We start from the raw sequence: 15,021 nt of genomic DNA on the forward strand, positions 1-15,021 counted from the left end.
CATCAGTTTCTTCATTAGAGTTCTTGGAATTTTTGTTTAGTGATTGGTGTTTTCTTTTTGTTGTTTTATTTCAACAGAGATTTGGGGAATAGGTGGTGTTTAGTTACATGAATAAGTTCTTTAGTGTTGATTTCTGAGATTTAGGTGCACCCATCACCTGAGCAGTGTATTTTGTACCCAATGTGTAGTCTTTCATCTCTTACTTACCTCCCACCCTTTCCCCCATGTCCCCAAAGTCCATTGCATCATTCTTATGCCTTTGAATCCCCATAGCTTAGCTTCCACTTATGAGTGAGAATATGCTATGTTTGGTTTTTCATTCTTCAGTTACTTAACTTAGAATAATGGTCTCCAGTTCCTTCCAGTTTGATGTAAATGCCATTGTTTCGTTCCTTTTTATGGCTGAGTACTATTCCATGGGGGGTGTGTGTGTGTGTATATATATATATATATTTTAGGACTATTACTCAGTTCCTACAACTGCAGAATTATATCTTCTGGATAAACTTAATCTTTTGTTGTTGTAATTGACCCAGCTTATCCCTATTAATTTTTTCATTAAAGATGATTTTTATATTAAAATTAAAATAACAGGATTGTTCATTGATATGTACTTATTATCAGCCTTTCCATCTTATTATTTGCAGTCCTTGTCCTCATGATTTAGGTATGCCCTTTAAACAAAAAGAGAGAGAGAAATATATTTTTATCTTTTTGCCAATTTCTATGTATTGGTTGAAGATTATATTCATTTATATTTTTTCTAATTAGTGATAAATTTAAATGTTACTGTTTTCATTATATGTGCCTATTATCTGTCCTATTATTTGCCTTCTGTCTTCCATTTATGTGGATTGATTATTTTTTTCTCTTTCATTTATTTTTCTAAATATAATTTTGGTTTGTTCAATTATACTGCTGAGAAGTATTTTACTGTATGACTATAAAATGATTTGTTTATCCATTCATGTATGAATGAACATTTATGTTGTTTTTAGTATTGTCTATAGTTATTGTAAACATTGTATACTTGTTTTTGTGTAGACATATATTTTCATATTCTTTGTAAACATATAAGAGTAGAATTGTTAAGTCATATAGTAAGTCCATGTTTACTTGTATAAGGAATTTCCATACTCTTTTTGAAAGTACTCATATTTTATATTTTATTTTATAGGAACAATATAGGAGAGTTTTATTTGTTCTACATCTATACCAACACTTAATATTATCATTCTTTTTAAACCATTCACAATAGATGAATAGAGGGATTTATTTTATTTTCATTTGTAGTTTACTGAGAACTAATAATACCTGACACCTTTTCATGTGTTTATTGCTTCATATAGGAATATTTTAACAAAACTGATTTGTTGATCATTCAGATTGTGCAACTTACAGTTTGATACTAAAATATACTAAATCACAGAAAGCATGTTACAACTGCAAACCTATTCCTTCCCCTTTTCATCAGGTTTAATTGAGATACAATCAACATACCATAAAATTCATCCTCATATCGTATCTTAAAATCAGATAGTAGTATCTTAAAATCAGATACTAGTAGTTTTTCCATATTTGGTCTCCTTTTTCAAAGTTCTTTTGACTCATCTAAATGTATTACATTTCTTTGTACATTTTAGAATCGCTTTGATTAATTCCTAAAAAAAATTCACTGTAGGGATTTCTTATGTGAATTGTTTTGCATCTATACATCACCTGGCATAGAGATAACTGACATCTAAGCAATATTGAAGCTTTCATATTTTTAAAAGATAATTTTCTTTGGTGTTCTGTTGTTTCTAATATGTGCATAGTATAGATTTTTTTCATTAACCATGTTTAGGTTGTATTGGGTTTTCTGAATCTATGTTTTCGTGCTTTCTGTCAATTTTAGTAAATTATCAATTTTCTATTAGAATATTGTCATAACTTCTTATCCTTCTTAAACTCTTACTAAAAATGTGTTGAAATCTCACTTTAACATGCTTATCTTATAAACTTCTCTCAGTATCTTTTGGTATTTAATTCTGTGTTGTACTTGCTTCTATCATCCAATAATTCTCTCTTCATGTGGGATTAATGGTTTTCTATATTTATTGTTTAAAATAAAAATTGTTACTAGAAGTTTCCCTGGGCTTTCTATAAAAATGTTTAGCTATACTTTAACTCTTGCTTTGCTGCTGTGTATTTTTTAAAACATATTTAGCCTCTTCATTTGATATTTTACATCTTATCAAAAAAATATCTCTTATTTTTGAGAATCGGTTTCTCTTGCCTGTTATTTCTCTGGCTCTCAGTCATAATGATACTTTTCCTTGTGTACAATTTATTTACTTGTAGTTAAGCTTATCTTTCTTGGAATTTTATCTATGGGAATTCTTTGATATTTGTGTTGCATTTGTATTTATGTATTATGTTTTATTTTTAATTGCATATGCTGAATTGGGACCACAAATCCAAGTGTAGACTTATGGCTCAAATTTTTAGTCAAGATTAATTACTTTTCATTAGCACAGTACAAGCTCATAACAAGAATAAAAAAACACTCTCACCAATCTCTTGTATGCATCCTGTTTATTTTTTGCCACATTTAGACAATGCTTTTGGGATCTGGATTTATTTAGGGTCTCCTTTAGACCTATTGTGGATTTTGTTTACCCCATCCACCAAAGAAGCCATTAGAGCAAAAGGTCAAAGTCTTTAGCATGTGAATAAACATGTTTTATTCTTTCTTTACTTTTCAAGTTTCCAGCTTTCAGTTTATATTTGGCTTTTGTGGATTTACAAGCTTTGTGCCAGTTCGATTTTGCATTTAAATTATTCTTGGTGTTTTTGGGTTGTGCCTTTTTTTAAAAGCCACCAATTTATATTTGTGTTTTATTTGTTTGGTTGATTGGTTTTACTCTGGTTTTCCTTAGGTGAGGGATTAAGTGGAGTATCTGTTTCACCTAATGCTGGAAAAGAAACTGCCGTAAATATGTTGTTTTCATCAATAAGGGTAAAACAAGTTCTACCTTGTAAGATTCTAGGCTAAGTTAAATCTCAGTATAAAAAAGTGATGTGATTAATTTGAGATATCTCCTCCAGGAAAGGAAAGATGATTGTCAGCTCTAGATCTAGGAATTTGCAATTTTTAGTCAATGTCTTTTCTTTACACTCAACAGAATATAGTTTAAATGATAAGCATAACACAAGTAGTAGTTAACTAAAAGTAAAGGCCATTTAAGAGTTGTACAGAGGCTAAGGAATTTAAGTAATCCCTCCCTAGTGAAGCTGCAAGCTTATCTTGCATTCTAGACTAGGTTGTAAACTTTATTTAGAAAAAAAGTAAAGGCTGGCAGACTGGGCACCACACTTAATCACACTCCTATCTATAGATTGAAGGCATAATATGGAGAAACGCCCTCCGCTCTTGCTCAGACCCCCACCTGGTCACATACCCCATGCCTGCTTCGATCACAACCCTCTCTCATGTACTTTCTAGAACTGCAAGCCTTTAAAAAGGCTAGGATTTTCTTTGCTGGGGAGCTCGGTTCTTGAGAAGCCAGTCTGCCAATGCTCCTGGCTGAATAGAGCCACTTCCTTCTTCAAATCTGGTGTCTGGGAGGTTTCGTCTGTGGCTTGTCCTGTTACATCACTAATATTTGAATATCCAGGTCCTGCTTTTTCTCCTTTTGATCTAAGATATATCATGGTTTTATGATGATATACATATCTATATGATATATATCTATATCTAGCTAGCTAGCTGAATAATTTCATCCATTATTATGGACTTTACCAGCAAAAACTAAACTTACATTCTGAGATGTATCATTCTGATATATATACATCTCAATAAAGCTGAAATTATGAAATTCAAAAAATTGCTCAATGTTTTAGTTTTGCGTATGATTTAATTTTTATTTTTGAGTATGGAAATGTTTAATAAGGAGCTGAGATGTTGGGATGCCCATGAAGGGCATTTTTTTAAAATTTTACTTTAAGTTCCAGGATACATGTGCAGAATGTTCAAGTTTCTTACATAGTTATACATGTGCCATGGTGGTTTGCTGCACCTATCAACCTGTCACCTAGGTTTTAAGGTTTGAAGCCCTGCATGCATTAAATATTTGTCCTAATACTCTCCCTTCCCTTGCTACCCACCCCTGACAGGCCCTGCCATGTGTTGTTTCCCTCCCTATGTCTGTGTGTTCTCATTGTTCATCTCCCACTTGTGAGTGAGAACATGCAGTGTGTTTGGTTTTCTGTTCTTGTGTTAGTCTGCTGAGAATGATGGCTTCCAGCTTCATCCATGTCTCTGCAAAGGACATGATCTCATTCTTTTTTATGGCTGCAAAAGCAAGAATTCTATGGTATATTTTATATATGTGTGTGTGTGTGTGTGTGTGTGTGTGTGTGTGTGCGCGCCACATTTTCTTTATCCAGTCTATCATTGATGGGCATTTCGGTTGGTTCCAAATCTTCCTAATCCATTCTAATCCGTGTTTGATTAAGGAATAGAATGATAGTATTTTTAAGAATATTCTCTTGGTCAAACAATATATATTTTTTAGACAATACTACTACCTGTTTTCTATGTATTAAAACGTTAGTCCTATAAACACCAAGGAAACGTTGATTAAAATAATTACCTTCTAAACCTATTACATGGATACTGGAGGAAAAGAGAAGAGACAAACTTCAGTCAGCATAAAAACATAGATGTCAACTTTTGTCTTTTTACATCCAATTTTATGTCTATATTTCACAAGTATTCACTAATTCTAAAAGTTATAACTATCATGTAAAATGGGTCCTAAGGATAGTTCAACTGCATTTAGTTATTTACTTTCCATTTTCTGAAATATAATTTAACTGAAATCTTTTATATTATAAGCATGCCTTCCACCTTTCTACCTCATTTCATATCTTTTTTCTTTTTCTAACTGCCTCTAGCCTACATATTGCTTTAGAATTCTATCTCTTACTAAGCCCTGTGCAGGTGTCCCTTCCTCCATTAACCATTCACTCAATCTCTCCCACTAGAAAACACTGTTCCCTCCTGTGTACTTACAGAACACTTTTTAGTAGCTTCTTATAATTATGATACCAGTATGTAATGTATTACATTCACTTGTGCTCTGCTTTCTAAGTCAGACTGTTAGCTTTGTCAAGGTAGTTCAGTTTTATTTGATTTTTTGTTGCATAGACATTTGAATTGAATTTATTTTATGATCTTTCTTTAATTTGGAATTCCCTTTCCCTCTAGATATCCAAACTTTATTCTTTTTGCAAACTTCACCTCTTCTTAAAGTCTACCTCAATTTCACCACATAAAATGTTCTGTAAATATCAATGAAGCCAAGTTGATTGAATATATTATTCCAGCTTTCTGTTACCGATTTTCTATCTACCTTTTCTATCAACTAATGAAAGAGGGTGTTGAAATCTTTGGTTACGCTATAAGACCAAATTACAACAATTTAGCTCTAAAGATCTTAATTGCTTTATTTGCAATTCTAGAATTGGCAACACTTCACTCCATAAAATAGAAAATGTGTCCCAATGAGCTGGGCAGAAGAGGTTGGTTTTATAGTTAGAAAAGGACTGAAAAGGAAGTAACAAAAAATAAAAATCAGAAACTCAGTTTGGGTTTGGTAACATGGAAACTCAGCATGAGTGGCTCCATTTTGATTTTTGTCTGGTCTGTTGAGGATTAGAGCAGGAGCTTAGCTCAAAACAATGGCCTCTTATAATTTTTATTTAACAGCTATAATTGTCTGCTTGTCTTTTCCTACTTTCAGTTTTGGCTTCATTTATTTCCAAAGTCTTTTATTGTATGGATACATACACACTTAGGATCATTATTTCCTCTTGATTAGTTAACCTCTTTATTGTTAAGAAATGGCCATATTTGGTTTTAGTTATCTTATTTCCCTTGAAATCTTTTTTGTCAGAGATTAATACAGCTGCTCCATCTTTCTTTTGATTATTGTTAACATGTTATAAATCTTACTCCATTATTTTTCTTTTTATGTATTTATGTATTTATATTTAAAGTATGTTTCTTAGGGGCTGCCAAGAGTTGGGTGTCACCTTTTTCATTCAATCTGACAGATGCTTCATATTAAATCTCTGCATTTTAAATAATTTTTTTTAGCTCTTTGACCCTTCGTGTGATCATTGTTATTGTTGCATTAACGTCTATCATCTTGCCATATACTTTCTATTTGTTCTGCTTTTAGTTTCCTTAAGATGTTTTCTGGTGTGTTTTATATTAAAAGAGTATTTTTATAATTAAATTTGATTTATTATTTGTTAATTATAACCATTTTTGTATTATTTTGATGCCTTCCTTAGGGCTTATAATGTATATTTTTAACTAATTAAAGTGTCCTCCTATGATATTATTATTTTACTTCACTTTTCAAGGTAGTGAGCTATAAACAGGCCAGTATTTATGTATATATGTACATACATATTTATATAATGGTCTGTTGATATATGTATATATATATGAAGTAATATATCACAGGAGGGCAACTGTGTGTATATATATAACATATATATAATATATATAATATAAGGTACATATATATGATGTAATGTATATATAAATGTACATACATATATATGATATATAAGAACTTCACAGTGGTATACTTCTGTTTCTCTGTTTCCAACATTTATGCCATAGTTGTCATACATTTTATGCTACATGTTATAAATCCCAAAATATATTGTTATAAGTTTTGCATTTAAAAGTCAATTATTTTTATTTTATTTATTTTGTATTTTTTGAGACAGAGTTTCACTCTGTTCCCCAGGCTGGAGTGCAATGGTGTGATATCGGCTCACTGCAATCTCCACCTCCTGGGTTCAAGTAATTCTCCTTCCTTACCCTCCCCAGTAGCTGGGATTACAGGTGTTCACCACAACGCCCAGCTAATTTTTGTATTATGAGTAGAGATGGCGGGGTGGGGCGGGGGGCTGGTTTCACCATGTTGGCCAGGCTGGTCTCAAATCCTGACATCAGATGATCTGCCTGCCTCAGCCTCCTGAAGTGTTGGGATTACAGTCATGAGCCACTGTGCCTAGCCTAAAAGTCAGTTATTTTTAAACAAATTTAAAGAAAGTGTTTAAATGTTTATATATTTACCCATGTAACTACCAATTCCAGTGTTCTTCATTTCTTTTTGTAGTTACAGATTTCCACCTAGTCTCAGCTTTTCTTCTGATTGAAGAATATGCTTTAAATTAGCTTTTACTTCATGTTTGCAAGTAATATATTCTTCCAGCTCTAATGTGTCTTTATTTCACTTTAATATTTTAAATATTTTATTATTTTGGGGGCAAAAAATTTTAGGTTGACATTTTTCATTCTATACAGTAAAGAGGTTTACTACCTTCTGGTTTGCTTTTTTTTTTCCCAATAAGAATATGCCATCATTCTTAATTTTATTCCTCTATGTACATTGTGTCTTTTATCTCTAGATGTTTTTAATAATTTCTCTTTATGACTAATTTTAGTGAATTTCATTGTGATATGCCTTGGTATACTTTTCTTCGTATGTCTTTTGCTTCAGCATATTGAATTTTTTAGTTATTATTTCAAATATATTTTTGTCGTTTAATTTTTCAGGGATTATAAATACATGTAGATTGGGCTACTTGAAGTTTTCTCCAAGCTGACTAATATGCTATTAAATTTTTTGTAAAGAAAAAAAAGAAGCACATATTTCTTTGTATGTTCCATTTCAGTGAGTTTGTTCTACTATACCTCATCTTCATTCTTCAAAGTAGCAAGCTGTAACAATCCTAGGATTGGTGTGTTTGTTTTAATCATTCAGGGATCAGTGTCCTTCATTGCTGAATGTCCAATGTCCTAAGAACTTCTACTTTATATATTTTGTGTATATTTTTAGTCATTTCATATAGGAGGGTATGTCTCATTTCTATTGCTTTATCACATTAGAATTATAAATTGTTAAATAAAGTAAATTTTATATTAACCATTTTATATGTCTCTTTTTGGATTGCCCATTTACCTATTATATATGCTTAGTTTATGTTGACTTCTGGTATATATGAACATATATATTTGTGTCCTTGTTGACATACTGAGGTTCTGCTGTATTAAACGTGGCAGTCTCTGTTCACACTTGTTTAAAATATTTCCTTAGTTCCTTGATTTTTTGTTAATATTTGCATATGATGAACCAAAAAACTGAAGTTCTAAAACTTAGCAAACTCTTCTCAAATGCCTTCTTTTGTAATTTCTTCTAGTGATTTTATTATTTAGATGTCCTGTTTCTATCAAAAGGCTAAATGAATATTTATTATGTTTTTTCTTTATTTATCCAAGTTTAATAGAGGTGAGAGAGATGCATAGCACTCGTGATGTATGGTGGGAATTTACTTACATAGTTTCAAATAACCAGCCCGTTTCCCCAGCTCCACTGGTTAACTAAATCAACACCCTTAACAGTGATAGCAACTAAGTATTAAGTTCTCATTTATTTCTGGGTTTATTTCTATTGTATTCTGTCTTTCTGTTCTTATGCTAATCTTACAGACTTTTAAGTATAACATGCTTCATTACAATTCATTTTAATATTGTTAAAGGCAATTTCCACTTTTTACTTCTCTATTTGAAAATATTCTTGGCTCACCTGTCTTATTATCTTTGATTTTTCAAATTCTCCCAAAATATTCAACTGGAATTTTTTAATTAAAATTTGTTTCTACGGTTATAATAATTTAAGAAGAATTAAAACAGTCACAAGATTAACTTTCATCTGAGGCAGACAATATGCCTAGTATGTTTCTTTAATTTTATTTTTATTTATCCTAGAAGAATTTTATAGTTTACTTAAAATAGGTCAAATCTCTTTCCTGCTATTTTTATTTCCAAGTATTGCTTATAATTTGTATGTTTTAATTTTTATCGTAAATGGTGTCATTTTCTCAGTGTTATTTTCTAACTGGCTTGTTGGGATAATGGAAAGGTTATGTTAATAGCATATGTAGCTTTTAACTGGCCATGTGTTTATTACTTAGTAATTATGGGTATTACTTGATTGAAGACATTAAGCCACTTTAGTTTGAATAATTATCTTCAGGACCTAACCTAACCTCATTTAATATATAATAATTTTACATTTTTTTCTTTTAAGAATTATATGTAAGTGCTAAATATTAAAAAACTCTTAGAAGCAAACTTTTATTGACATAGCTTCTTTAAAAACATTAATCATATTAATCATGGCCAGGTGTGGTGGTTCATGCCTGTAATCCAAGCAATTTTGGAGGTGGAGGTGGGTGGATCACCTGAGGTCAGGAGTTCGAGACCAGCCTGGCCAACAGAGTGAAACCCCGTCTGTATTTAAAAAGCACAAAAATTAGCTGGGGGTGGTGGGAGACACTTATAATCCCAGCTATTCTAGAGGCTGAGGCAGGAGAATCACTTGAACCCAGGAGGTGGAGGTTGCAGTGAGCTGAGATCACACTATTACACTCCAGCCTGGGCAACAAGAATGAAACTCTGTCTCAAAAATAAAAAAAAATTACAAGAACTGAAAGTAAGTTTAATTGTCTTACAAACATTATTTTTTAGAATTGATACCACTGTGATTACCAGGCCAAAAAAAAATTCATCCAACAAACATTATTGAGTGTGCACTGTGTGCCCAGCACTTTTTTGAAGTGTTGAACATACAGTGGTCAAAGAACAGAAGAAAAGTCTTTTTTGAGACAGAGTCTTACTCTGTCACCCAGGCTGGAATGCAGTGGCACGATCTCGGCTCACCTCCCAGGTTCAAGCAGTTCTCTCCTGCCTCAGCCTCCCAGGTAGCTAGGATTACAGGTGCCCACCGCTACGCCCAGCTATTTTTTGTGTTTTAGTAGAGATGGGGTTTCACCATGTTGGCCATGCTGGTCTCAAACCTGACCTCATGATCCGCCCACCTCAGCCTCTCAAAGTTCTGGGATTACAGGCCTGGGCCACAATGCCAGGCCAGAAAAGGCTTTCTTTATTGAATTTAGTTCAGTGAGGAGAGCTAGATGGAAAACATGTAAACTAAACATAATTGGTAAAAGATAAAATGTCAGATGGTGAGAGTTTGATTCCAAAAAATAAAGAAGAGAGATAAATAAGGAGGCCAGGATTAGAGATAATGTGACAAATTTAGATTGGAGCTCAGAAAAGGTATCACTAGGAGATTATGTTTGAACTAAGAGAAGGCAACTTAAGGAGATAACTGTGGATATCTGGGGAAAATAAAAGAAGTTTAAAAATATGAATGAATATGAAAGCTTCTGAACACTTTGCTTAGGGAGGTAATTATTTGTATTTAGAGTTTTGTATGTTTTCATTTGAGGGAGGGCCTCTCAGTGTTTGAGACCAGCTTGAGTCACTTCTAGGATTTAAAGTTTCAGTGTACATAATCTGTAGAGTTAAGATCCTCCTTCAGGCAGGATTAAGATTCTACTTCAAGGCAGGATTATAAGTATTGTGGTAAAGTATGAGTGATTATGTTAAGCAAAGTCACAGTTTTAATGCAAAATAATAAAGTGTAATAAAAATTATCTTGTATTTATAAAATTTTTTATTTCAAATTCATTGTGTATCACAAGTGAAGTGGTTCAGAAAGAATTATGGAAGTGTAAGTTCACACAAATCACCTCTTTTTAAATTCCAGTCTGTCAGTGAATCCCTTTTACTATATTCATAAAGTCACTTAAAGATGATCCGAAAACCTAGGGCCACTGCAAACATAAATTTTGAGTCGATGGCATTGCAAACCCCACCTCTGCTTCTCCAAGTCCTTCTATTGAACATAGTTTCCTACATCATGGGTCTGTTTCTTTTAAGAAGGAAAATTCTAAGGAAACATTCCTATATTTTAGGTCTCCTAAATTAAATTTTAAAATAATAATATCAATTTGTTAAAATTTTGTAAGTAATGCTAAAATGCCTGGGAAATGGGAAGGACAAAACAATTTTAATGAATAACAAAACCTAGACCAATAAAATGCACAATCAGAACAGCCTACATTGATGAAGGAAAGTTTTTGATCTATATTAAATGAAAAATAGCCTCTAATTTAATACAATGTGGTGATTCCCCGCTTGTGACTCTACCTGATGATATGTGTTGTTTTGAAAGTTGAAGCATGATCTTATGTCTACCTAGAACTTATATCTTATTTTTGCCCTCTTCTGAAGTAAATTTTCCAAAGACTTTTTCATGATATACTCTTGCATTCTGTGAATACATAAAAAATGGTTGAGAGGAAGGTGAGCAATTAAAATTTAATTTATTCTCAACTTGGGCTCTTGGCTCACACCTGTAATCCCAGCACTTTGGGAGGCCCAGGTGGGTGGATCACTTGAGCCCAGGAGTATGAGACCAGCCTAGGCAACATGGCAAAACCTATCTGTATAAAAAAATACATTAGCCAGGCATGGTGACATAATCAAGTGTGTTCCCAGCTACTTAGAAGGCTGAGGTAGGAAGATAGCTTGAGCCCGGGAGGCAGAGTTTGCAATGAGCAGAGATTGTGCCATATACTTCAGCCTGAGTGACAGAGCAAGATCATGTCTTAAAACTATAAATTTCTATAAATTTCCTCCTTTATAGACATAAATTTATCTTACAAAAGGGCAACTTCCAGCTTTGTTTTTAGTACTTTTTCTATGTCTGCAGTTTCTCAAAATATCTAGCTCAAAATAACCCTAGCCAGAGAAGCATATTTGGGGTGAAATAGATCACAGTCTTATTTTGGGGTGACATGTTCTGAACCCTATAAGAAGTTAAAACAGAATCTATATTTTTGGTGATATATTTTCAAAATTTCATTCTTATTTCTTAATTCTACATAATCATTATTTCAATATTTTATTAAATATTAAATTAGTAGAAAATTATATGTGATTTTATAAGTGCTTTATTTCCCTAACATCAAATTATTTGAGGCCGTTTCCAGATGTGTAGCATGAAATCATGGAACAAATATTAAAACAGCTGTTATATAATAAGTTAAATGTTCAAAAACTTTAATTGCACAAAACGATTTTAGCATTTTTTTTTTCAAATATGAAACATTCTGATATGGTGTACAGTAACAAACATTGATCAAAAGCTAAAAATATCTCCAAGCATAGTTGTTTTATATATATGTGTGTGTGTGTGTATACATATACACATATGTATATGTTATATATATATATATATTTTTTTTTCCACCTTCCTAGGGTTATGGTGGCTATATTGCATCAATGATCTTAAAATCAGATGAAAAGCTTTTTAAATGTGGATCGGTGGTTGCACCTATCACAGACTTGAAATTGTATGGTGAGTACTTCCTACATTATACCTAATATAATGTATTGATTTGTAGAACACAAGAGCCCAATGCAGAATAGCTCAATTGAGCTCATTTATCATGTTATTAGAACGTGTTTTGAGCTGTTTATCTTCCTGATTCAGTTGATTTTACTAAAGCATGACAATTAAATAATGAAATATGCTACTCAAATAGTTTTTAGTTTGTTCTTAAATGTCTGTTTTCTTGGGTCACAGCCTCAGCTTTCTCTGAAAGATACCTTGGGATGCCATCTAAGGAAGAAAGCACTTACCAGGTAACTAGTATAAAAATATCAAAGAAAGAAGAGTATTTTTGTTCTAAAAATTCAGTTAAAATTGCTTATTTAGATCTATAGATACAGATATTTCTATTTTCCTTTATAGGCAGCCAGTGTGCTACATAATATTCATGGCTTGAAAGAAGAAAATATATTAATAATTCATGGAACTGCTGACAGTAAGTATTATACTTGCTGCTGCTGTTTGATAGGGTATGACCTTTTACAAAGGCATACATCTAAGGACTTGCTTACAGGAAGAAGCCCTGTAAACCGTCTGAAGAAGAGAGCAGAGAGTCGCACAAAGAATCAGATACATGATAGGAGGTGGGAAAAAAGAATTCAGAAATAAGAGGAGGGGAAGCTATGCCTCAAATGGCAGCATTGTCTCATCAAACTCCCTGTAATGATGGAAATACTGCTGGATCCAATAGTCACTGGCCACTTGTGGCCATACTGTGTTTCGTGTGACCGAGGAACTGAAATGATTTTATTTAATTTTAATTTTAAAAGGCAGTTGTGGCTAGCAACTAGGGCTACAATGTTACTCAGCACACCTAAAATGGAAACCAACCTGGAAAACAGAAACCAAAAAGATGCAAGCACTGACATGAAATTCTAATGAGGTTACCCACTTAATGAACTTAAAAACTTTAAAAAGGCACTTTCATGCCATCTGTCATTTTTTTCATCAACCTTGGAGGTAAATGTGATTGATGTTAGTAGTAATAAATAATATCATTTTATATTTACATGACACTCCTAGGGACCAAAGAATCTATGTCATATTATCCTAGGGACCAAAGAATTTATATTTTATTATCTATTATTATTATACTCTACAACAGAAGGCTGAATATTTATAGCTCCATTCATGGATGAGAAAAATCAATTTCAAAAAGGAAACATATTTATCCAAGGCCATCTGACAAGTGAGCCAAGAAAGTCAAAGTCTTGAATCAGGATTTCCTAAATCTTGAACTTAACTCCTTCCTCTTTAGGGTGGGTTCCACTGAATGATTTGCTTTAAGGATGCTATATGGAAAAAGAGAGAAAGAGGAACTTGCCAGTGGAAAAATTTGACAAACATCACATCAACAGTGATCAGTCATGTTGTTACTGTTATTAAATGCCCTTGTTATGATGTAGTGGGAATGGCATTTTACCTCCATGGTTTAGTACTCCAAGCCCATACATAACTCCAGTCTAACCATGAGAAAAACATCAGACAGACCCAAGTGAGGAAAATTCTATCGGACTCCCAGCCAGTACTCTTCAGAACTGTTGGGGTAATCAAAAACAAAGTCTTAGAAACGCTCATAGACCAGAGGAAGTTAAAAAGCCATGATGTTTAAATATACTGTGGGATACTGAATGGAACCCTGGAACAGAAAGAGAACACAAGAAAACAAGAACAGCAACAACAAAAACTAGTGGACCCCAAATAAAGTGGGTTTAGTTAATAGTAGTATATGAGTGTTAGTTTCTATTTGTGACAAAGTATATAATAATGTAAGATGTTAGCAACGGGGAAAATTGGGTATCCAGGAACTTTGTACTGTCTTTGCAACTTATCTGAAAATTCAAAACAATTATAGTGTTAATAGTCTATTAAAGAAAGATATAAATGATACAATACCAGTGTTGGGTGAAACATGATGGAAGAGAGCATACGAATTTTGAAGGACATTTGGATGTCGTTCTAACATATTAAGACCTTACATATATATCAACCAGTAATAAAAATAAATAGCAATTAAGTGCTCATTATATGTCAGAAAATGTGCTAAAAAAAAGCATTTAATGTCTCATTTGGACTTCTCACAAACACTGAATAGTAGGTATTATTACTTTTATTTAACAGATTGGGAAAATAAATATTAGAAAATGATATAACTTGCCTAAAAGTGTAGACACAATTGATTAGTAGGAAGGAAATTTGAATCCATGTATTGAGCCTTTTATTCACTGTGCTCTGAAGCTTTAGTAGTGTGAATAAATAATATTCAAGGTTAAATTATTTTACATGTCTACCCATAACACTGGACTAATATATTAGTGCTATTTCAAATTTCTCTGTCAATATCTTGTAGCTATAAGGCTAAATCACATTGTTCTATATGACTCACTCAGTCACAGACCTGGCGCTTCATCCATCTAATAAAATACAAGCAGAGGTTCAGCCCCGGTCACTTAAGAGAAAATGCACCTGTGAATGTGCAAGAGCACACACACACAAGCACTCACACACACAGGCACACACATACACACACCACACAACCCATATGGGCCTGGTGAATTAGGTGCTCAGTATGACACTATAACACCACTATTGTTAATATTGTCTTCAAAATTTACCAGCAAATCAATTCAATCAACCAGTCAAACCT

At 32.7% G+C, this 15,021-nt stretch overlaps 1 protein-coding gene across 3 annotated transcripts in view; it reads left to right on the forward strand.

The window, feature by feature from the left end:
• The window catches only part of DPP10 (dipeptidyl peptidase like 10), a 1,408,189-nt gene that overhangs the window by 1,388,271 nt on the left and 4,897 nt on the right, over window positions 1-15,021 (forward strand). For all 3 annotated transcript variants that reach the window (XM_064382830.1, XM_064382829.1, XM_064382831.1), the window contains exons 22-24: window positions 12,242-12,341; window positions 12,570-12,628; window positions 12,738-12,810. In XM_064382830.1, coding sequence (XP_064238900.1) covers window positions 12,242-12,341; window positions 12,570-12,628; window positions 12,738-12,810 — 232 coding nt within the window. The remainder of the gene's footprint in view (window positions 1-12,241; window positions 12,342-12,569; window positions 12,629-12,737; window positions 12,811-15,021) is intronic.

The sequence above is a fragment of the Aotus nancymaae genome, unplaced genomic scaffold, assembly GCF_030222135.1.
Source record: "Aotus nancymaae isolate 86718 unplaced genomic scaffold, 86718_ANA_hifiasm-v0.15.2.pri h1tg000029l, whole genome shotgun sequence".
NCBI lineage: Eukaryota > Metazoa > Chordata > Mammalia > Primates > Aotidae > Aotus > Aotus nancymaae.